At 37.6% G+C, this 25076-nt stretch overlaps 2 protein-coding genes, 1 long non-coding RNA gene and 1 pseudogene across 4 annotated transcripts in view; 2 read left to right on the forward strand and 2 right to left on the reverse strand.

Annotated features, from left to right (window-relative positions):
- Positions 1-25076, forward strand: part of Plexa (plexin A) — a 186717-nt gene that overhangs the window by 73487 nt on the left and 88154 nt on the right. The gene's annotated exons all lie outside the window — the stretch shown is intronic.
- LOC139777464 (uncharacterized) lies at positions 7457-8748 on the forward strand. 2 transcript variants are annotated; one of them, XM_071714892.1, is made up of 4 exons: positions 7457-7531; positions 7596-7907; positions 7994-8156; positions 8244-8748. In XM_071714892.1, the coding sequence occupies exons 2-4, from the start codon at positions 7670-7672 to the stop codon at positions 8419-8421; spliced, it is 579 nt and encodes a 192-aa protein (XP_071570993.1). In that variant the 5' UTR covers positions 7457-7531; positions 7596-7669; the 3' UTR covers positions 8422-8748. The 2 variants fall into 2 exon arrangements, with proteins under 2 accessions (XP_071570993.1, XP_071570992.1); XM_071714891.1 differs by having other exon boundaries at positions 7609-7907.
- On the reverse strand, positions 9782-12214 carry LOC139777457 (uncharacterized; annotated as a pseudogene).
- LOC139777465 (uncharacterized) lies at positions 16831-18414 on the reverse strand. Its single transcript, XR_011719365.1, has 3 exons — positions 18256-18414; positions 17498-17618; positions 16831-17289 (listed from the first exon to the last, which is right to left on the reverse strand). It is a non-coding gene; the product is annotated as an uncharacterized lncRNA (long non-coding RNA).

Genomic DNA, 25076 nt, shown 5'->3' on the forward strand with positions numbered 1-25076 from the left:
TCGGATAGCTTGACAAATGCTTCTCTTTATCTCGCTTTAAATATTTCGTATATCCAGTTCGACACACAAATTATTTCTTTTTTTCACTATTTCTATCTTTTTATTATATTGCTCTTTTCAAGAAAATTTGTATTCTCTCTGCTTTACTCTCATTACATCGAATCTCGAATTCTTTTAACTTTTTTATACCTTTTTAGTTCCTGATTATATCTCTGTCAGTTTCGCACCTTGCGCTCCTTCTTCCTGATCATCCTGACTTAGACGAGCCAACGACCTCCGCCTTTTAATTTATCGCCGTCCAACATCTTTTTTTTTGCGCTCCGTCGGCTGGAATGCACTCGTTGGTTCGGGTTAGGTCACGGGATCATGGGTTAAGGGACCGTGGCGGGTCAGAGGACGACGGACACGAGGTCAGGACCGTATCGACAGAAGAGGCGACCGGGAAGACATTCCATCAAAGAAGGTTAACTGTCGTGTCTCAACGGCGGAAGTCAAACCTTCTTAACGATATCGTGTGTCTGTCACGTCTTTATTCTTGACTTCTTCTTTTTTTTTGAAAAGCGTTTCATGTCTCGTGAAAGATTCATGTAAGCTCTAAAAAAACTTCTGTTAAAATATTTATCTAATTTGTTACGTGAAATCTTTAAATTAGCGGTAATATATACAATATATTCGCAATTAGTTATGTTTGATTGGAAATTGTTCTTTCTTTTCTTTCTGATAATATATAATTACTGGTCTTACAATTTTTAATAATTACGATACATGAGTCACAAAAATATTAATATTTAACTTACGATGACAACTAATTATACGTTCAGAGGGAACAATGTAAGAAAATCACATTTCTTCGAACGTAACCTTGTCGTACAATTGTTAGGAGTTGAACATAACGTGCTCAGTCATCGAGATCTTTCATTTTTCCACCGTATCAAGATCTCGCGCGGCATTGTTCGTCGCGTGATGATTAACGCGCGGGATAATCATCGAGAAATGGCACGTAAGCTCTAACAAAGGCGGAGGCATTCTTCCGAGAGAGGGACGTCTCGAGATCGCGGAAGCGAAGCGCGATGTCCCGGATATGGGAAGTGCATTACGCTCTCGAGAGCCGCATTGCTCGATGGACGGAAGCCGCTAGTCCGCTCTCCGGCTCGAGTGTCGTCGTCGTCCGATGCAGCTGGCTGCATCCAGATGCAGCACCATATAGTTGCGGGCGCATCATTCTCCGCGGCTCTCGGGCGCATCTTCCGCCGCTACCTAGAAGGATTACCCGAGCTGGAAACACTGGATGATGCATACCGTTAATCCTTAACTCGGACGCGTACGCGGGATTTCGGCATAGCCGAGCATCCGTTTTCGGAGATTGCGAGGCTAACCGACTACCATAGTTATATTTGGCCGACGTAACTAGCGCGGTTGGTCAAGTTCTTACCTCAAAAATAAACGAATACTGCAGTGTGTGAAACGTTAAACGAGTTAGAATGCAACGCCAGCTGTTTTTCTCATTATTTATCCTTATAACGATGGAAGTAGGAAAAATTATCGCTAGAAAGTAACGAGATGGAAACAAATCACATTTATTTTATTATGTTACAAAATTATTATTTGTTGATGGGATTTATTTTTTGTCCCAATAGTAGATAAAGTTATTGTTTATGTTAATAGATTCATTAATTGTAACTTTATTTAAAATTTTTAATTTATTTTTTATTATTTGACTTAATTAATAGTAAGAAGGATTGTAATAAAAATTAAACGATAAAAATAAAAATTTGTTTTTTGTATAATGATTTACATTTTCCAGAAGTTTTATAATGCGAGAAAAAGCTAAAAATATAAATGTTTTGTAGTCAAAAATATAAATATTTCTGCAACTACTGTGAATATAATTTATATATAAATACAAATAGAGAATAAATTGAATAGATAGTTTCAATTAATTCTCTTACTGATATTAATTCTTGTACTTGAAAAAGTAACGAATATTCACTTATACTGCGCATGCAGTAAACGGATTTTTTTTAAGAGCCAAGCTTAAATTTATATCTAGATTTATTTTAGCAAGTGCTCGTTTAACTGTTCGAAAAATCGCGTAAACGCGAAACTCCACGTAATTAGGGATTTAAGCATATTTCACGGCGCGTACACAACATCGAGTAGGTGAGACCCTCGAGAAACTTGGCAACGAAGTCTCGTCGAGTTCCGTAAGCTGAAGAGCGAAGTAGAAAGGGAAAGATACATGGGTAGACGGAGAAAGATAGCGTGGACGATGGTGAAGGAAGAAGCTGACTAGACCGTAGGGAAGGGAAAGGGACAAGGTGAGCGAGCGAGCGAGTGAGTGCGGAGCGTCCTAAAGCAGCAGCCAACCCCCGGGCTAAGCCTGGCGAAATTCGTTTGGTCCGCGCAGGGGCGGCTGCGCCTGAGGGATGGGTGGCGTGCTACGCGAGGGGTGGGCCCCTGCGAGCGCGCGGTGCGGAAGGGCTGCCAGGGTAGGGATAAGGGTAAGGTGCTGGGTAAGAGAGAAAACCTCCAGGGCTGCACGACCCATTGATATCTACTCATTCCTTCTCGACCTGCACACACTGTCTCTCGCCATTCTCCAAGACTTCGCCCTCTTAAACGTCCATTCTCTTACGTCCCGCCACTCTCTTTCTACACGGGACGGAACGAAGGCTCTCTTTCGACGGTGATCATCATCGCCGTCACTCCGTTATAATAATGGCTGGCACACTGCCCCGTTAAACTCGACCGCCGGGCGTTATCGTTGAACCCGCGATTAGGGAATACTAGGACGCTTTAATAATAGCGGAGAGGCATCTTGTTTTTATGAGACGCTGAGTATCTATGACATTGTTGTCTTATCTCGGACATTAAGATACCGATGCCTCGTAGGAGGCAGTATATCTTGTAGGAAATATCGGCGACTTTATGAATCAGTTTTTGTAGTATTCTTGATGCTTTTATGATTAATTGATTTTCATTAATAATTATATATAGCAAAATGTTTTGCTGTTTTTCAACCTTCTTTAGTGATGATATATAAAACGTGAGGTACTGATTATAATGTCACTGCTTATTCAAGTATTTTACTCAATAACTATATAAGTATTAAATCTATAAATAGCCTAATCGCAGGGATTGCTAGTACAACGGTATTTGAAGTTGAATGAGAATTCAGGAGTGAATTTTGTATTATCAACCTGGACACACAATTGATAACAATACATCCTCAACAGTGTTATTGAATGGAGAAAACTTGCGGAGAATTACGGCGAAAAATCGTGGCATACATTCTTAAAGATATACGCCCTTTAACGACTGGGCTTCGTCGACGGTGCCCTGCTCGGAGGGTACCTTAAAATTCGATTTAGAATCTTCCGTCTCTCTAACTGGAGGTACTTTTCCTCTCCGTTATTTTTATTCCGCCTCTTGCTCCCACTTTTTCGTTCCGCTCAGTTTCTCTTTCCTATATCGCGCACCGAATTCGGATTCTATCAATACGACCAAACGACCGGCAATGATCGTTCCTTTTTAATGGGTGCTGGCAAGCTGCCTCCGGCACGATTATCTATACTATCAGGGATCGTCCTGGAACGAATGCAACTTAAAATCGTCCCGCTCGTGTTACCACTGGTTGCGGGATGAATCTGTGAATCCAGTCGACTGTTCTCACGCGGTCTGTAATTATCCTATTGCTATCCCGATACAGATTCAAACGTGAAACGATTAGTCACGAATCGTGATACAGAGATAACCGCAGAATTTTAACTTTGATATTACAACGTATTATCGAGTTTTATATATAACAATTTTTTATTATACAGTTTTTATATTTATAAAATTTTAAATAATTGGATTTTCATATTGTTTCGAATAAAGAAATATATTTTGTGTAATTTTTAAAAGAGAATCACATAAAGAATTCTGAATCGATTTATTAAATTTTCAGAATTGTAGAATTTATAGGATTATTTAATTAAAAATAGAATATGTTTTGTAGCTTCAGAAAAGTTTGCCTTCGAAAATGCGGTTGGAGAGCGGGATATTGACTGTGATATAAATTTTATTTATACGATTTATGTGGCGTTTCTCTTTCAACGCAAACGCACGAGATAAAATTTCGGGGTGAATCTATTTATGTATTTTTCTATAGTATAAATTACGGCACGACAATTATTTTTCGCGTTATTACGAGCGGACGAAAAGCGATTAAACCAAAACGCATCGCGGTCGCCCGGGCATCAATTTGGCGGGCAGTTTGCATTGCGTCGCGATCGTGACGGCCGCAAAATGTTTTTCAGCGCATTCGACCGAGGTGCGTGCCGTCGATACATCTCGTAAAACTCGCTATGATTTACGTTAAATCCAACCGCCCCTCTCTCTCTCTCTCTCTCTGTGGAGGAAGCTCCGGCGGTATACTCTCTTTTGAAACGGATAAATCCGCGCGCGACAGCCCGCCGGCGCTTTTGATATGCGCAATTTTAATTATAGAATTAATGAGGTCGCTTGTTAATAAAACTACCAGTGTTATTAATTTTCCGATTATACCTGCACGGCAATTATGAGGCTGACATGCCGCACGAAAATTTTCACGCTGTAATCGGCCTTCGGGTGAACGTTGTTGGCTTTTATTCCATTCGGATACTGATAATGAAAATGCGCAGCGTTATTTATATGTAGCTGCAATTTTTTAGGTTCAAGTACATTTATTTTAAAATTATACAAGTTTTTTTGTGAATTTAGTGTAAAGTGTTTTATAAAGAAATATACTGTAACTCTGTCGTTCTCTCTCTCTCTCTCTCTTTCTATCATCTGTATTGGTAATCTATTTTTAATAAATGGAGTCAGTGCTCTTTTCCAACGAGAAACTGATCAAGTTGTGTAGTACAAACGCACTTGTGTACGAGCGCATTTGACCTCACTGTAAGTAAATAAAAAACGCGGATTCCGTTTCAATCGTAAATTTTCGAGGTTCCGGCGCAAAGTTCGAACGCGTATCGCCGAGAACTTCCGACTTCAGGTAAATCATTCAACCGAATTCCTGCCGCGGACTCCCGCGAGACCGAATAAAAAAAAGGGGGGCTGCAAAGTCCAAGGGGGGAAAGATCGGGGGCACTGAGCGGAGTGAGAAAAGCAATTTGCGAAACGTCGCTTCGCTTTCTTGTTTCGACGCGCCGGCGTTTAATTGGCGCGTCGAACGAGTTCCTTCGACGTGTTAGCGTCGAGATACCACAAGAAGAAGGAGAAGAAGAAGAAGGAAAGAGAGAGTTTGAGAAAGAGAAGAGTCTCGTCTATAATCATGGTTCTCTTAACTTTCGCGGCGTGCGAATTATTATCAAGCTCGAGCTGCGATAATTTTACGAGATTTCTCGAAATGGCAAACGAAAAATGGAAAAGGTTTCCGCGATGTACGTTTCTTACGCAGTTCTTAAACTATCGTAATTTAGAAAAAATATATGTGCAAGTTGTCTTTGGAAATTCCGAACTTAAAGTTTTGTGTGAGAAGTCAAATAATTTGAAAATTTTGATACACATGACTTGTACAAAAGTTGAAAACTTTTTTAAATGGACATTGAGAAAATCTCAGAAAATAAATAGCTGTGTGAAGTGTTTTCTTTTATGTCATATATAAAGATTGCAAAGTAGAAGATTGAGAAAATTAAAAAATATATATACTTACGATGTGTTGTGCTTAATCAAGTATTTTTTATAATCTTTTACTTATGATCAAATAATAAATCAAATTTAATAAATCGAATGTGCTACGATTTATTAGCTATATAAATAATTAATGGACAAATAAATGTAAATGACTGAGTAAATAAATAAATATAGCTAAACAAATTAGTTAGCTAAGATGCTACGAACAATTATCATGAATCTGACATTTTCCAAAGTGCGAATAAGTTGGAATACTCATTATATACAAGATTGCGAAATTGATTTTTTTTTTTCAATATGCTGTTTTGTCAGTCCGTTTTTATTATTTTCTTTTTTTTTACATCTCACTCCCTTTCCTCCCCCTTCGACGTGGGATTACATGCACGCGCGCATCTGCACCCGTGCGACGGGCCGGGAAAAATCAATAACCGCGAAAATTTCCATCGTTCCGGGCCATTTCAACTGTAGATTGTGCGAGTCTGCGGAAATTCCGGCTCGATTTTCCGCATGGCCGTGCTTACGCGGAAATTTTCGGCCGATGGATGTGTAACACGGCAAGTCGCACACGCGAAAAATGGCGTCTTCTATGCTGATAAGGCTAAGACATGATAAGAATAAGACCTAAGAAATGCAGAATAAATATAAGAAATCAGGCTGCGGTAAATATATTGAATTAATATTCCCGTGTATTACAAACGGACATTTATTTATATATTTTCCTTATTTTATCTTGAACCAATCAGAGTTTCACGATACTTCCAATAGAGGATTAAAAAATTCTCAGCTGATTTAATCGATTAATTGAAAAAAATGCTGTTTTTATTTTTAGCCTTATATTATTTATTAATTTACCAATTGCGCTCTGAGTTGAGCGGTTTTTCTTTGGTAAATCCTATAAGACTGGAAATTAATTTTCCAAGGTTTAAACACAACATCCGCAATTTCTACATACCTAATTTCAAAACAAATCTCAAAGGGACAGGCAAACAGCCCCCGGGAAAGAGCTACAGCTTAGACTGGAGAGGCTAACGATAGCGGCAGTAGCGCTAATAAACGTCATCCGTTAGTGGGAAACGTAGCAACGGGGTCAGCAGATGTTGACCGTCTCGTTTAAGACTTCCACGCTCGAATCAATCCCAAGATACGCGATAAGCGAGCCGATCTCTCTCCGCTTGCCGGGGCTTACCGCGAGGGCTCGTTACGACCCTTCGCCCGGTTCTCCATCCCATATAGCCCTCTGTTCTTTACCGTCACTCCCGCCACTTGTTTCGTTCCCTTGTAGGTACATAACGGCCGCCACCTCCTCCTCCTCCTCCTCCTCCTTCTCCCCCGTTGGAATCTCGCTCGCCGTTTTTTCCAGCGCCCTGCACACGTAACCACCCTCTGCACTTGTGTCTCTGTTTTTTCCTGCGTATCTCCCGCGGCCGGGATGGAGAGAGAGAAGCTAACGAAGGGCGCGTCGGGACGCGCGGTACGGGACGGGGGAAAATGCCGGAGAAAGACGCGCGCGGTAAGGGAAGAGACTGCTGGAAAATAGTCACGTTCCGGTTAATTTCGAGCTACGTTCGGTAAAAATTTGTGCCCTCGTGCCACAGTACTGTAGCATAGTGGTTATTTGGCGGAGATATCGGTTAAAAATTTGTGCCCTCGTGCCACAGTATTGTACGTATAGTGGTTATTTGGCGGCTTTGGCACTCACGGAACTTGGTAAGCATATCCTTTTTACGTTTAAAATGTATTGCAAATTTTTATTCTATCACATGAATTTATGTAATACATTATTGCACCGACAGATAACTGCAGAAGAACAGCGTCTGAAGTGTCAAAGAAGGTCGTACAGGTTAGGACACTTCTTTCAGCTCCTTGCCAGGTAAGTTTTGACAGTAATACCAATGAACGGCAATATCGAATATTATAATCAATTCTATCATTAGCAATTTATTGCAGTTGCTGTTTAATCTGACGGCAGCTGATCCGCATTGGACTGATCACGGCTGTCAAGACCAAAATGGGACATAACGAACATGAATATTGTAGTGGTTCATATAATGAAGAATTCGAAGACGATATACAACATGAAGTCGTCGAAGTCGAAGGGGAAAGCCTTGAAAAAGGAACTGATGAATTGTTGATAGATGCGGTAAGAAGTTATCCGCATTTGTACAATTCATCTTTGAAGGAATACAAAGACACAAACATGAAAGAAAATTCATGGATTGAAATTTCAAAAATTTTGGATATGTCAGGTAAGATTAAAATATTAATTTTTTAATGTTCTATATAAACAAGATAATATTAATATGTGTATGTAACAATAATGACTTCCTTGTAGTTTCAACTTGTCAAAATCGATGGCTACGCTTACGTGAACGATTTTCAAAGGAGAAACGACTTCGCGAATTGGAGACACGAAGTGGTAGTGGTGCCACTCATCGACCTGCATTCCCATTATACCACAATCTCTTGTTTTTGGAAAGCCTTATAAAACGAAGAAAGTAAGTTTGATTAATATAGACTATATGGTAAATAATATATAATACATAGTTTACTTATATTACACTGTATTAATTAATGTTTTGTAGATCATATACGAACGTGTCTGCTGCCAAGAAGCAATTAATGGATGCATCAAGTACATCTTCTCTTCCTGATAGGATCAACATAAGCAGGAGCAACATTTCATTGCCTCAAACAGTTTTAAGTACAAACCCAAACGACTCTTTCCGCATTCATTGTCCTCAAGTCCATCTCAGGCTTTAAAGGTATCAAACACTAATCTTGAGAATGTACTACCATTGTTAGCCTGACGATATATTCATGCAATTAAAGACAGAATTTAAGGTAGAAGTACCAATACCTGGACGCGTATCTATATTTGGACACCTTTAATTATTATTTATAAGTATAACGCGAATTAAAATCAAAGATAAAAATATTTTTTTGTAGTTTGAAACTTTAGTTATATATATATACTTTAGCTATAGTATCCAAACGTTTATTTCCATAAATTTATATTTTTTAAAGGTATCCACATATAGGTACGTGTCCAGGCATTGGTACATTTACCTACTTTTAGGTGTCCGGGTATTGGTACTTTTACCTTAGTAATTGTATTCCTCTCCATCTAAATATTTAGGAAAGTAATATACAACAAACTAAAGAATTAACAGAAACTGATCGCAGATCACTGCTTCGTCATTCCATCTCAGTGTGAGTCACTTAATTTTTCTGGCATGAGTGGAGCACATCAATATCAAGAGATTCTACACCATCTCCTGCACCACAAATGCTACCCTTCAATATAAAAATGGATCGCTCAAGAATAAAGAACAAAAGTAACACATACTTAGAGCATTCACTTGCAGCTCTGAGCGATAGTCTTCAAAAGCGTGTGACTAATGTAGAACCATCTCAGCAAAGGGGTTGGAATCTTAATGATTTAACACCTGATAAAAGGTTTTGCTTTGTTAGTAGCAACGGAATTGGAAAGAATGTCTGAATCCGAAAAATCGAGACGAAAGCAAGCGATTATAGAAATCTTATGGAAACCGTTAGGTTAGGTATAGCCGCATAACTTTGTTTCTTATTTATAATAATATAAGATCTTACTGTGTTACTTTTGTTCTTCTGATATTATAAAATATTTTTTAAAATATCTTATATTATTCTTATATTACTTTTATATTATTCTTATATTACTCTTATATTAATCGTACAATTAATCTTTTAGTTGCATTTTTACCTGAAAAATACATGCCTGTATATTTTTTGTAATAACATTTATTTAGCAGAAAATGTTTTTGTTCTGTGTTGCTGCCAAACGCTTCAACACAAGAAATTATTTTACTTGTAGTTTTTGTACTGGCAGGAATGTATACAACAAATACAAATAAAAGTAATCAAATGCATTTTAATAACCTTATTTATTTATTAATAAATGACGGAGACCGATCTTATATTAGCTGATATTTAACTCTATTTCTAGAATACACATATTATTGTCACTCTTGAGCAAATCAACTGTATTTTGATTTCTTTTCTTTAATAAGTACCAACAAACGTGTTGTAATTAACTATAAATGCAAATAAACGTCATAGAAATGGTATACAATAAAAAATTGCAAATAAAAGTAATTAATCTTTTAACAAATGCGAATAAAAATAACTTCTTGGCTCAATGGAAATCTGGACTGTTGAAACCTCTATTAATGTACTGCGTATTGCCATGAAACTTCACCCTCAGGAGTTAGCAAATAATCCTGCTATTTCATCTCGTTGCTTGTATGCCAGTGTGGTTGAACGACGAGCATTGGTTGCTCTAATACGTTCAATTTCTGCTACGTTACTTGTAGAACATTCACTTCTCCAGGCTCCACTAATAATAGTGCCATCCTCTTGCTCAGTATCGACGAAATTGGGAGGACAATAAATTCTGTGTTCTGCTGGCCTCAAATCGTTCACAGTTTTTAAAAAATTGTGGAGACATATCGTTGCTAATATGATCTTGTCGACATTTTCAGGATGTAAGCAATAGATTTTCTTAAAATTCTCCAGCGTGAGACAAGAATCCCGAATGTATTCTCTATAATTCTCCTAGCTCGTGATAATCTATAATTAAAGATTTTCTTTTTACATTTAAATTGCGACCTGGATATGGCCTCATCATATTTTGTGTTAGTTGAAATGCCTCATCTCCAACGAAGAAGCATGGCGTCCTTATTCTACTTCCAGGCAAATTGGCTTCACCTTTTGGTAAATTCAGATTACCATTGTGTAGAGCTTTGCCAAACTCCGATCTTGACAAAACTCCGCCATCACTGTTGCTGCCATATGCTCCAACATCTACTACTGTAAATTTATAATTGTGATCACATGCCGCCATTAATATTATACTGAAAGTTTTTTTGTAGTTGAAGTACACGCTCCCAGAATTTGGCGGAGCTTGTATTTGTACGTGCTTCCCGTCAACTGCACCACAACAGTTTGGTAGGTTCCAAGTTGTCCAAAATCCTTCACATATTTTGATCCAATCTTCTTCTGTAGGAGATGGCAAATATAAGGGCGCTAATACTCTTATAATTGCAGCACAAGTCTCCTTTATTACTTTACGTGCCGTCGACTCCCCAATGCGATATGCTAAAGCGATTGATAGGACTTGATCTCCTGTAGCAAGGAATCTGATATAACGAAAATACAAAAAAATTTAGTTGGTTAATTTAATACTCCCTTTACATAACATATTATCACTGAAATAAATACATACCTTAGAGTTAAAGCAAGGCGTTGTTCGGGTATCAATGCCCGATGACTTTTCTTTACCAAAAATGGTGTCATCATTTCCAGCAATTGATTAAAGATGCATAAAGACATTCTTGTGTAGCGAAAAAACATAAACGGATCATTTTTCATCTCTTGCAGTAAGTGATTAAAGTCTCCTTGATCAGGGCGTCTCACATTGATTGGTCGTACCCAATATTGTCGATTGACCCAACGAAAAGATATTCGTTTCTTTACAATGTATATACCAAGCATTAGAATTAGTAATGCATGTATGAATATTTCTTCCTCATTATCCATTGCCTACAAAAAAGAACATAAAATCTTATACATACAAATTATCCATTATTCTAAATTATAAATTAAGCTAACAACTCACGATCACATCACATGGCGATTTTTCTACTTCTGACAGTTTATAGTATATCCTGTATATCAGCTACACACCCGTGGCTCCTGAATAAAAATGGATGTTAGAGATTAGATTGTTACACATTTAAAGAAAAATAGAAATTGATCTCTGCATAAAAATTTTACATTTTCTTACCGATAATGTCTAATTTGTATCGTTACAGTGATTGTATACGGCTTCGAGAATTTACACAGTAGCTAATACTGCACTGTGTCTAACATTTACATGAGTAGAATTCAACATATAATCCTATAAAGTCGGCAGCACTACATCTATAGTATAATGTAAATTAGCTACCGTCAGATTAAAAAGCAACTGCAAAAAATTGCTAATGATATAGAATTGATTATAATATTCGATATTGCAAACGTTCATTGGTATTACTGTCAAAACTTACCTGGCAAGGAGCTGAAAGAAGTGTCCTAACCTGTACGACCTTCTTTGACACTTGGTGATCTGTCATCAAAGGCTTTTTGTATTCTTCTATATTGCGCGATTTGTACGCTAACAGAATTTTTGTTGAATTATCTGATTTTGAGATATGTATGATTCCTTATGCCAACTTCAAAATAGGCAAAGACAGTCCATATCCGTACCATATAGAAAGTTGTCTGCCAACGTTTTCTTGAAATACGATACGCTGCTCTTCTGCAGTTTATCTGTCGGTGCAATAATGTATTACATAAATTTATGTGATAAAATAAAAATTTGCAATACATTTCTAAACGTAAAAGGGATATGCTTACCAAGTTCCGTGAGCGCCAAAGCCGCCAAATAACCACTATATGTACAGTATTGTGGCACGAGGGCACAAATTTTTACCCGATATCTTATTTTCAATGTTTTTAAAAATAACCTCTGATCCCCTTGAACCGCCCCTCCGTCGTTCCCTCGCCTCTCCCCTTCCTCTTTTGTACAGACGTGTATATAGTTGCGACCATCATCCTTCTGTTTCCATCCCCCTTACCTTCGCGTATCCTTCGTAGTTTGTTGCGAGTTTCCGTTCATCCGCGCTCCCGCACGCGTCCTCTTACTCCGTTACGGCTTCCATCTTTGTCTTCTTTACATCTTCTTCTCCTCGCGATTCAATGGTTAATTGTTTATGTCAACGCTTGTGTATAACATATATAATAATATTGCATATCGTCTCTTGATGCATCTCGTTGCATCGATAGATTAGATAGTTCGAAAAATAATGTTATAATACGATATTTTACTTTTTGACTGAATCGGATAGTTTAGAAACAATTTAAGGAACCCATAATTTTTTTTAAATTGCATGATCTTCCGATCTCCGTAGCGACACAGCATGCATAATGCAAAACTTGGAAAATACAGTTATACACACGACAAGCTCTGAGAACTTCAGAAAGTTAGTCTTCTTCCTTTACTTTAGATATACTTGCCAGTATACACTAATTCGGTAACGCCTAAAAATCTTAATTCAATATCACATATCTTAATTTAATATCATACAACACTTTCAATACTTTCACATTTAATTTCATTAAAAAATTATTAAAGTAATGTGTTTGCTTAAGATTAATGGAAGAATTTATTTATACTCGTTTCTCTCTGTAGTTTAGCTTCCGAAATATCCCAATATTGTGGCTAAAAATATTTATGTTTTGACAAGAAATTAGCCGAAGAATCTATCTGTAAAATTAGGAACAGATCCTGGGACAGTCTGCGTTTTCCGATACTGTTGCATCGTGGAGGTGAAGTATATAGGGAGGGTGCCGACAGAGCCATTAATGCGTCGTATCGTACGTCGCATACACCTGTACATACGTGCGCTACTCGTGGAATAAAGAGCCATTGTCAGTTACGAGGACGCCTCCATCCGATCGATTATCGCTCGAATCGAACCCTGGCATGTGCCTTCAGATAAAGGACTACCTGGGACAATAGATATACACGCGGACAAGTGCATATGCATACAAACATCCAGACGTAATGATTTCTCAACTCAATCGTGCTGTTTTGTAAAGAAAATTGATTTTACTAGTATCCGAAATTACATTAATTAATTTTTCCTTGAAGAAGAAGTTATAATTAAACGAACGATTGGTAAATATTTTCTATGAGTATTAAAATAAGACTTCGTTCGATCTTAAAGTGATTATGTGTTACATTTTAGTGTAATGTGCGTGGAATATCGTGTTCTACAATACAAATAATATTTCGAGGAGCGAAAGAAAGAAAGAAAAAATATGTTTGTTTACTATAGAGCTACGCGAGTTTTGTTAGAAATATGCAAAAATTTTGAAATTTGTTGCATAGAAAATAGAAATATGCAGAGTTGAGATATTTGACAAAATGTCAAGTAGTTTTATATTGTGTAAAATATGTAGTTTAATTTTTTTCAAAATACGCTTCCTCACACATTTACATTATTTTTATCCTTACGTTATATTTTTTTATGTACACGTTACGTTATATGCACTCACATACACACACATATACACATATACTTTGTATAAAATGTTTTTTACTTTCTCTTGACTGTGCATGAGAAAGCAATAAATACGTTTAGTTCAAGTTATTTCTGTTGTAATAAGTATAGCATAAAATTACATTTCGCAATTCTTTTGCGTGTAATTAAAAAATAATTTCATTTATATTGAATATAAACATCATTTTTATCACGATAGTATATTTCTTTACAATAGAGCAATAGATATATTTAATTATTTATGAGTTTTTATGAATTTACCAAAATGTACCAAATTGTGATATACAGCTGCCCTAGAGAACCTTCATGATTTGGATTTTTTATTTCCGAATGCCGGCGGAACGGCCTTCTTACTTGTAATGGTCGATATTTTAGTTGTAACAATACTGTCAATTAAAAATCATTTTTCCTACAAAAGGACAGACATTCGGTCATAATAATGGAGATGTATGTAGCGTTGATCAATAATTTTATTCTATTCTATTAATGAAACAGTCTGACGAGATTCTACATTTATTATACGTTTTTCAAGCAAAAATAAGAATTCAGGACATTTTCTATAGAGGATAGGCGATAGAATAAGAAAATTTTTATAGATAAAATATATAATATAGAAAAGAGTGCTGTTAAAAATGTGGTATGAAAAGAGAAAGAGACATTTTAGCAAGTTCTAAGAATTTTATTTTACAATAAAATCTTTTAATTTATCGTATTTCATGCTTATACAATTAAGAGTCATTATCTTATGAATGTGCCATCCTATAAAAACAAAGTAATATTTTTAATTAAAAAAAGTTGGAACAATGCTTTTTGCCTTTATTATAACGTTTATGAGATAATTAAACGCTTGAATAATGTTATGATTTTTACGATCTTCCCTTTGAATCTGCTTCCGAGAAACCTATGGCGGCATCGTATTAAGAATCTTAGCAACAGAAATTTCTTCTTTAGTCTGACCGTATAGTTTCATTACTATAACGAGAACCTAGCAGGTGGTTTCGGAATAATTTTCTCTTGCGTATTATACCGCCGCCTTTCAGACCTTGAACACTGAGAGTGCCGTTTATGTCTTGCTCCTGCTTCCTGCCATTTATCTATTCTCTTTCTTAACCGAATCTCGCGCAATGCAAAGGTCACGCGCGTTTTTATTCGCTCTGCCTGCGGAGTCAATTAATTTTTGCCGTGGGCTCGATTAATACATTTAACTTTCTTAATTCTTCCGTGGCCTTTCCTCACCGTATAATCACCTCATCGTGCTGTCGGTGAGAAACTTCGGACTATTCCGTAAGATAGAAAAAGAGAGAATACCGAGCGAGAAAATAATTTCATTATCATAACGATTCTTTGAATACCGACGAACTCTTGATTACTTTCAACGTTCAATTCTCATTTCGTCAAGTTGATCAATTTGACATCTACCGTGAGGCAGGATAAGATTGTAATGTCGGGTGTGACTGTGTGATGATAGGGAATGCGTTTTACAATCGTTTATCCTTAAAATTTCCCAACATTATTAAAATTATTCTTGGTATTATCGCTTTGTGATAAGATAATTCATAAGTTTTATAAATTTACCATTTATTCACATACACTTCCCACTAAATTATTAAAATAAGGTGCGTAAATCAACGGACACTCACGAAAATCCAATATTTCTCGCTATATAACTTGACACAATTAACGACTGGGACATTTTGAATCTGCATCGCGCGGAATAAGGAATCTCTCTTCCGTGTTATATGTATCGAAGGGCATCGGCGTATCCCCGCGCAATTTTTCTGATCGGCCTTACCGCCGATCTCATCGTATTCCCTAAATACACGGGTCCGATATGTATTTTTAATCAGTGTTCGAATCGAGTTCAACTCCAACCCACCCATCGGTCGTGCCACCCGGCCCTCTGCTTTCCGTTCGACTTGCCACGCGATTCTTTTTCCCGCGGGACAAATTCGCCGCGCAGGGACCTTCCCGACGAAACTCGATATTCGCAATTTCGTCCGACTATCGCCGGAATCGAGAAGCAGGAGAGGTTTCATCCTCTTCTTCCTTACCGCCCGATCGATCTCCCGTCTCTCCACAGCCTTCTCACGCCTCGCGAACATCGTTCAGCCTCTTCCTTTAAACTCAATTTCTTTTGTTTCTTTTCATGTGTTTTACTACGCTCGATCAACTTGTGTATAAAATAAAGTGGTCGTCAAATGGATTCGTAATTGAAGAACCATTCGCGAAACGAGCGCCCATTGTAAGCAAAAATATAATCTTCTCAGTTTGCTGAAGATAACTTCAAAATGTTCAGCTAAGTTGTAAATATATTGCTAAAATTAAAATATATTTATCTATATATATATAGAGCGCACATTTTATTATAGAACATGATTTCATTTTTTATTATTTTTTTTATTTACATGTGTAAAACGTGCATACGCGCGGTTATTAAAACGCTAAATTAAATCTTGTTCCAACTAAAATCAATTTTACGAGAAGCTTTTTGGTCCCTAAACATTTTCGCGCATCCAAAAACTACTCTCTAAATCTGAAACAGTGAATAGTCACTGATTAGCAGTGAATATTCACTGAATGCGTCAGTCTAAAGTATGCCACTGACAATCAGTGAAATTCAACTGAAAAATTAGTGAAATTAGTGAATACTGAATAAATCAGTGAAAGTATACTGATTTACTCAGTGAAAAATTCACTTTTTGATTAGTGAACGTACTACGCGAAAAAAATTAGCTGTTATAACAAATCTAGTCACAAATATGGACAGCTAACATTTTTTACAGCAAGAGCTCTAATTTTGCTGTACCTTTTGCTACTTATTGTTAATAATAATTGCAAAAATATTTTGCTACTATTGCTAAATTAATAGCTCTCACTGTAAACGATTTAGCTATCCATATTTACAACAAAATTTGTAGCTAATTTTTTTTCTGTGTGCATTTCATATATTATGCTAATACTATAAAAATATATGATATAATAATGGATTACTGGTAGTGGATTAAAATTATAAAGAAAATTAAAAGCTGGTTAAAGATATATTTAATCTTAATATATTGTATTTTTTAAATATATATTAAATATCTTTATATTAATATCTTAATGAATAATATCTTAATGAATATTTTAATACATGTTCTCGTCTCTGCTACTTCTCTTCAACTTTCGCGTTATTAATATTAATATGCAAGGAAGATACTATATTGGATGGTTGGACATTAATTTCGTAAACAAAACTTTCAATAAAATTGTAAAAATTGAACAGAGAAGGTGGATATAAAACATGAAGTACTTGATATAATTTAAATAATAAATCAAAAGCTGCGATAGAAGAAGCTCCATGCGGCAGATTAAGAAACCATCCGTCACCCTGGACGAAGAAAGTGGCCCTTTGTTGACCTCGAATGCACATAAGATAGGGTTGCACGTTGCCATTCGCCTCAGTCCTTAAGTTCTTTTCAACATGAGGAAGATTTGTTCCTTCCTGTAAAACAAATATGTATAGCGATAATTTGCAATGATCATCTCTGAGCCTCAACTGTACAGACAAATTCTACGAGTTTCGACAGTTTCATCAGTGTTTGTTAATCAATATGATATTAAAAATCAGGAATATAATTACAACTATAACAAGAATTACAAAAGCTCTCTGCATGAAAAAAAATGTTGGCTAACTCATTCAGAATGCTCACCCAAAAAAGCATTAGCAACTAATTTGTCTTGTGTAAGATCCAATAATTTCTCTGCTACCTTGTCTGGCGACCATTTCATAATTTCGTCCATATCCATAAAATTTTAATAATTGAAGATTATCTGAAACAAACTGAAATGTATATCCAGCTAGACAACTTACACATATTAAGTACATACGTAATAATAGCATATAAAATAATAAAAATCAGATCTCACTCATATCTAAAAAAGTATATGTAATGTCACGCTATCTTATGGGGACAGCGGATCAAAAGGGAGAGCAGGATGTATTTGCGACACTTATAATTATTTGCAAGGTTCGTAATGGAGCGGAGAGACGGTTCTAATAATCTTGTCTGCTACTTCAAAATGAAAATAATGTCAAACTGGTTTTAATTTTGTAGGTCAAGATTAACGGTTCCCGCCGTTCGGCTCGACAACGCATCGCGCGTGAGGAGCACGCGGCCCTCACGTGCTCCGAAGCCGCTAGAACGTTCCCGCAACGTTAATATTCGCGTGTCGCGTACCCCGCTAATCGGGGGCTCCTCGACGCTTCCCTGACCGGATCTCCAAGGGCTCGCTCCGATTACCCTGCCTACGATAACCACGTCCGGGTTCCCTCGCGCTTGGTGTCGACCGCCGACCGAAATCTTACGCCGAGCTTGCTTGCACGCGAAAATATGGCGACAACAGAGCGGGAGCGCGATCCTCTCGCAGTCCGCTCGTGGCTCACAATTAATTAAACGGGCGAACTCACCGACACGCTGCTCCCGGTCCCGGTGCTCGTCCTCGCCGGTGCGGCCTCCTCTCTCGCTCGGGTTGGCTGGGGTCACCCACGACGGGCCGGGCTTCACGCAGGAAAAGGCGGAATGCGTCTGTTCGGCGGGTATCACGGAAGAGGAAGAACGACGTCGCACTCGATCGCGGATCGCGGGTCGAACTTTTCGCCCCTCGCGGGGCTGCGCAGGCCGCCCTGCGCGGTGGCCCTGCCGTTATCGACGTCGCGCGTGATTCCGGAACGCTCCACAACGTTATCGATCCGCGCAACGCCGTAAATCGGAGACGTGTCGGTAAATCGAGAATATCGGTTTTGTATTTAATAATGCAAAAACTTTACTTACCACCAATAATCATATATAAGACGCACGCACGAACATGTTCGCTTGGAAGCCACTATAATAATAAGTGAATGGCGATATAACCACTGATGAATCTGTGAACTTTGCCGTTCTCGCTGATTGCGCAGCGCGTTCGGTCCTGTTTCACTGTTTTATTAGCGATACAAGACGTCACTGATGGAATCAGTGACTTTTCCACTGATTCAGATTTTCGCGCATCCAAAAACTAGTTTTCATTCTGATTTGCGCGAAATACGATATCCGTTATTTGCGTTGGACGCAATCTTGGCAACCCAATACGTCGCGTGCTTACCTTAAACGTCTCGAATTTACAACTCACTCCCGAAAAGAAGCAATTCACCACGCGAGCACGTACCGCCGTTGATCGGGACCTTGTAATTAGCTCTGAATCGCAACTTGCGCTGACGGTGAATTTTGAAGGCCGTATACGATCCGTAGGTGACAAAAAGCAAATCCATACCATTGTCGCGTGCAATGCCTTGCAATAATGGTTTAAAGAACGATTTTCACATTCAAGGTCATCGTACACGTACCAACATATTTATTTTATCTTCTGCATCGCCGCGCCGTTGCGAGCGAGCTTCAAACTATTTTTAAAAATCGCGAATGTGTTTCGTTAAGTATTTTTTTGTTTTGTATTTTTCTTATATTATCACGACATCCTGCTGAGTACTCATTTTGGATATATGGAATATCATATCAATACAGGATGCACACAGCCTGCCTTTTCTGTCTCTTGATTCATTTCCCGTCATTCCCTGTCCGGTTGTCAGCGATAGCCTCGAATCGCCTCTATCTATTCTTTCCCGGAAGTCTATTTTCCATCAACTGGCACTTGTCCTGCGTTAAATTATTGATACTTGAAAAATTAAGTACTTATCTATATCTTTCTCTATTATTATTGTATAATATTTATTTACATGTATAGTTAAACGTGCTATAGATGATTTTATTTTTAACTTGATTTTGAACGGGCTGTCTTCAGTAACTTAGAGATGCTAACGTTAAGTTTCTGTTGATCCGCCATTAATTACAAGTGGTTCGCTTTATTAGTAGCTCGCGTGATTAGTAACATGATATAGAACGTACTAGCGGTAATACTGAGCGTGTGAGGAGCCTTACACCGAATTGTTTACCTCTATCTCTTAGGGTTACGAGCATCTCGTTACGTCGACCCCCTGCTATTGATACCGGTTAGTGCTAATGTAGAATTGCACATGTATAATTGCCAATTCCGGCTATTGAAGTTGCGAAAACGGCGAATCGATCCACCGCGCGGTCTATCTTGATTCTATTCTATTCTTGATATCTTACAACAATATCAGAAGTAAACGAGACGAGCAGACACGAAGGTCGTTAAAAAATGAAAAAATTGTCTTCTCTTTCTGATTTGAATATTTTAATGTATCTCTAAGAAATTGTATGCCATTTTTTAACTCGATCTTTTTACTTTATCCATTTATAACGCATTATGAAGTATATATGAAATAAACAAATGAAAAATGACGCGTAGCATAATAATATATGAAAACTTTGAAACACAGAAAAAATACATTTCTAATAATTAAATGTGACGAAATAAACTTCAATAATTATAATTATAAACTTATTTTATTCGTGTTTGAAAATCCATTTATAAAATATAGTGTAATATGAATAGAACCCAAACTATATATGCACAGAAAAAAAAATATTCTTGATTTGAAAATATATTTAGTTTAAAGTTCCAACAACATGGAAATCTTGAAATGAAATTATATTGCGTTAAACGAAGAAAATTTGCTTGAATGAAGTCATTATATAGTTCAACCAAGAAAAAAAATGTTGAAATAAAAAGTTGAAATTCTTATAAGAAGCTTATAGTAATCTTGCGTATATACGAAACAATCTACATCTTCTTATTAGAATTTCAACTTTTTATTTCAACATTTTTTTTCTTGGTTGAACTATATAATGTCTTCATTCAAGCAAATTTTCTTCGTTTAACGCAATATAATTTTATTTCAAGATTTCCATGTTGTTGGAACTTTAAACTAAATATATTTTCAAATCAAGAATATTTTTTTTTTCTGTGTGGTAAGTTTTATTTAAGAAGGAAGGAGAGTATCAAAAAGCCTCCTTCGAGGTGCCAATATACCTAAAGCCGACGTTGTCTCGCAATGTGGTGCAATCGTTGTCGCAAAGAAAGAGCGCGCTTCGCGCCGCGGGACGGATATTGGAACGGATTTTCGAATGTAGTACGCGGAACACGGGAATCTCTGCCTTTACAACGGTCAAAGTATATTTTACTTCGCTATGCGCTCATGCATTATTCAGGTCCCCACCGGGAAACCGTTGCCGCGCTATCATATTTTGTCGCGCGCGCTCTCGCGTCGCGTCGTGTCGGCCGGTTCGTTGCAAACTGCAACGCGTTAGCGAATCGCATCATCTCCCGGATCTTCTCGACATTCGTTAAATATAATGACGAGGCTCTTTCGCGCATGTCTTCGTAATAGAGATTTTCACAGACGTTGAGATTATTTTAAAAATGCACAAAATAATCGAAACGTCGCAGGTTCGATTAGAACGTCGACAATTGTAGGATAATTGCGTTAGCAAAGGAAATAAAATTGATTTTAATTGTGAGGAATGCCAATAAAATGTATGTAGAGAAATCTATGTAGAACTAAATATATTGACAGAATAAAATATTCGGTCCTATATAAATGCAAAAGTGTCGAAACTTAGATTATACAAATTCTCAATGTCTTGCCGAGCTATTGTTATCTAATGCATGCTTTTTTTATTATTCTACAAGAAAGAAGCATGCAGCGGTGAGTAAAGCCAATTATGCGACAGGAGCTATTGTCCCATTTTCATAGGGTAACGAGAAAAATTAAAAAAAAAACTGTTATAACAGAAAGAACTGATTGAAGAGGAGTGTGAAGCACGGAGAGAGAGAGAGAGAGAGAAAGAGAAACGTTAGAGACAATGAGCTGCAGTTTCATAATGTGCGGCTCTTCGGCGTTGGTAGGAGAAACCGTCCTCTTGTAGCCTCCCTTCCGACTAATTAAATCGGTGGATACCCACACTCCCTTCCCGTACCCTTTTCCCAACCCCCACCAAGTCGATCGATCAAGGACGAAATGAGCTTTCATTATCCGATCGTTTCGCGTTCGCGGCAAGCTCCAGGCGATTTGAATATTTTTCCTCCTCCGTGGGTCTAATGGACGCCGGATGCCTCTCGATTTTCCGCGCGCCCCTGTCGTAAATGGGGGAACCTTATAATGCGAAAAATAGAAAAGATCCGAAGGAAAAAGCGGCGCGAAGTGATATTAATGCGGGGAAACGATCTTCTTCTCTCTTTTGGACCGCGGGGCCGAACCCACCTCCGTTGACTCCATTAAACGCGATTCCGCTCCTTCGACAAAGAAAACTCTCGAGGAAAGGATACGACCTCCTTGTCGACGTTCCATCTTGAGCAGGTAGCTTGGAGGGAATAGAAGGGAAATCTCCTCGATTGAAGATAAATCGAATCGATCGAGCTTACGCGTGGATCGTGCAATTTTTGCAGAAAAGCCCTTTCCCATAAATGATATGCATAATTTTCTCAGTTTATTATTCTAATTATATTCCAGCTGCATAAACGATCCATTCGCGAGAAATGAGATGGAAATGATGATTGATATTTTTTATACCTATATTTATTAAATTTTATTTACGTGTATCTTTTGATGTGATATGAGTTTATGTATCTTCAGCCTTTGCGGCGTTGCGGATTAACTTTACAACGCAGCGGTCTGCGTTTGTATGTATAAACGTTTCGACGCGACAGAAAGCAGAGCTCCATCTCATTAATATACGGGATATCCCAAGAGTTGCGCTATTTCTCTCAACTAGACTCTTTATTGGCGATCGACTCGATCCTTCCCCTGGGAGAATTTCATCGGACGCGGCGACCTGTGGGACATTCAGCGGCAGGCGGGGGGCGCAGGAGGGGGAGAGAGAGAGTACGCATTTTAGAATCTTTCCTACACTTTAATCTCATATTCCTGACGTGTACGCGCGGAATTGCTGTCTTTGAGCGCATCGGCGTAGTCGGTAAATTGCATTTTTTATGTTCATGGGGCTTTCTGAAATCCTGCTGACTACCTGCGCGACCTCGTCGGTTATCCTCGTCCACATTTTGCGGGGGATCGTTAGCGGGCATTACGCGCGAAAAAAAAAAAGGAAATGCGCGCCGCATTAATGCGAGAAAGGAGCTTGTCGTACCGACGCAAGCTCGGATCTCCTTCTACTGACTCCATTAGGCATGATTCTTTCACGAAGAAAATGGTTCTCTGAGCCATTGCTCGTCACATTCGCAGCCGGGAATTGAGAGGAGAACTTTTCGCGATAGGCAAATAAATGACCGAATAAACATTCAAGCGTATTCTCTATCTCGCTGGCAAACGTAACCTCGTTTTACTTCTCTCGCGCGACAGCTCTTCTGATGTCCTAATTTTCATTGAAAATTTAATTAGATCAGGTGGCTGAAGAGGAAAGATATGACGTGTTCCTTCGAGAATTGAGCCACAGATTATAGATTAAATAATTGCATGACATATGTGTTTTTTTTTTTAGACAGGATAATTTTGCATAGATTTATGAACATAGATCAGTGTAATTCAATTTCTCTTATTATTATTTATGTGCATACTGCACATGTCACTAAAATTTTAAATAAACAATTTAAAAATTCATCAACATTGTTAATCCACTGATTTATTGAAAAACTTTTTAGTCTTCAATCTTACAGAATGAATTACAGAAACTTCTATTCCAAAACGAACGTTTCACTCTTGAAAATTTTGCTCTTTTTACCAGATTCTAGTTAATTATTTAATTCCTTTTGATATTTTTCTCGACGATTTTGATATTTTTCTTAATAATTCCGATTATGATTCATATTGATTAGGTTTTACGTTTATTTTTCGACGGAAAATCACATTTTGCGTATTTTTGTATTAAAAAGGGACGGGTCTATACCACCGGCGAATAACACGAGATATTCGAGAGTTACGCGTACATTGAATGAATAATTCAGACGTTTGAACGACGTTTAAGAGTTACCGTGGGTAGCGGCGAAAACCGGCACGTCTCGGGCCACTTTTCGATCGATCTCAATAAATATTGTCCCGAGGCATTCACCTTAGGTTATGCATCGCTCGCCGGATGGCCGGTCGAGGATTTTGCGTAATTTACGCTCCAAATCTGTCATTGAGCACGACACTTCGGAAGCCTGGCTTCAGCCATCAATGCATATCCGTGAAAATGCAATAACAAGTATATGTAAATCATACTGGAAATGATCGAACTTATAGATATAATCACCGAGTGTGAACCGATTTTCCAAAAGATCTGCTTTGGACAAAAGTTATTTCTACTCTTAATCTTAAGTCTTTTCTATTCAATGTCAATAAGAAATCAATTTTTTATTATCTCTTGAGCGACTTAAGTGAAAAAAATATAGCAATCTGATGATAGGTGCGCACTTGTCCAAGTTAATTAAATTGTTAAGCCGATCCGGCTCGATGAGATCGTTAGGTTGATATGTTGTTCATCGGCGAGTATCGATTCGCGTATATTAGCATGACTCTCCAGCGACGTCCATGTGACATCGAAAAGCAATTTGCGAAAGCGAGTATATCGCAAAAAGTACTATCGTCTCACCTCTTCAATCTGCTAAGTAGCTTCGTGACCTAAGAGACACGTACGTAAGAAAGTAATAATTTATAACGACACACACACACACATACGAAATATTTCTACTGAAGTGGAGATGACAAAATTATTAAAACGCTTGTTACGCGGTTGATGCGATTATATCGAGATTGAATTTAAAAAATTTATATAATCGGTAATTTTTTATAACGATCTAAAAACGAGATACGATAATAACGTAAGAAATAAGAAAATGCTTGAAGAAAAATCTTAAATCTTAAATAAAATATTGATCGAAGAGATGTGAAGTGCGAGAATACGAATATAAAATATGAACATATTATTATAATTTAATGCTATATTTTAATTATAATTTTAATTATAAATCGATAACATCTTATTTGTTAAAACAGTTGTAGTTAAATACTTCGAGTTGAACTTAATTGTTTCGCATAAATGCAGTATATAAATTGGACTTTTTTCGATGATCGCGCATGCGACACTTTGCTATGCGCCAAGCTCTAATAACGTCGTTACTCTGCACAGACGCAAAATTCTACTTAAGCGCGTATATTTGCATAGCTTGTCGCTCATTAAAATTGCGATACGAATTTCGATGAGGCAAATCGGGAAGGGGAAAAGAGAGCAAGACAGGATGGCTGGGTAGAGCAACATCAGTAACGTTGCAGAGGTCGGCGAAACTTTACGAAACTCTACTCATTAGAGGCGAACGAAACGAATGTTTACGCGGATGAAT

Source organism: Temnothorax nylanderi, unplaced genomic scaffold (genome assembly GCF_030848795.1).
Source record: "Temnothorax nylanderi isolate EJ_2023f unplaced genomic scaffold, tnyl_v1.0 TNYL_tig0149_pilon, whole genome shotgun sequence".
Taxonomy (NCBI): domain Eukaryota; kingdom Metazoa; phylum Arthropoda; class Insecta; order Hymenoptera; family Formicidae; genus Temnothorax; species Temnothorax nylanderi.

Coding starts and splice junctions, on each gene's coding strand:
- LOC139777464 (XM_071714892.1), top strand. CDS start 7,670: ATGGGACATAACGAACATGAATATTGTAGTGGTTCATATAATGAAGAA. Junction 7,908..7,993: donor AAAAATTTTGGATATGTCAG/GTAAGATTAAAA, acceptor ACTTCCTTGTAG/TTTCAACTTGTCAAAATCGA. Junction 8,157..8,243: donor AGCCTTATAAAACGAAGAAA/GTAAGTTTGATT, acceptor AATGTTTTGTAG/ATCATATACGAACGTGTCTG.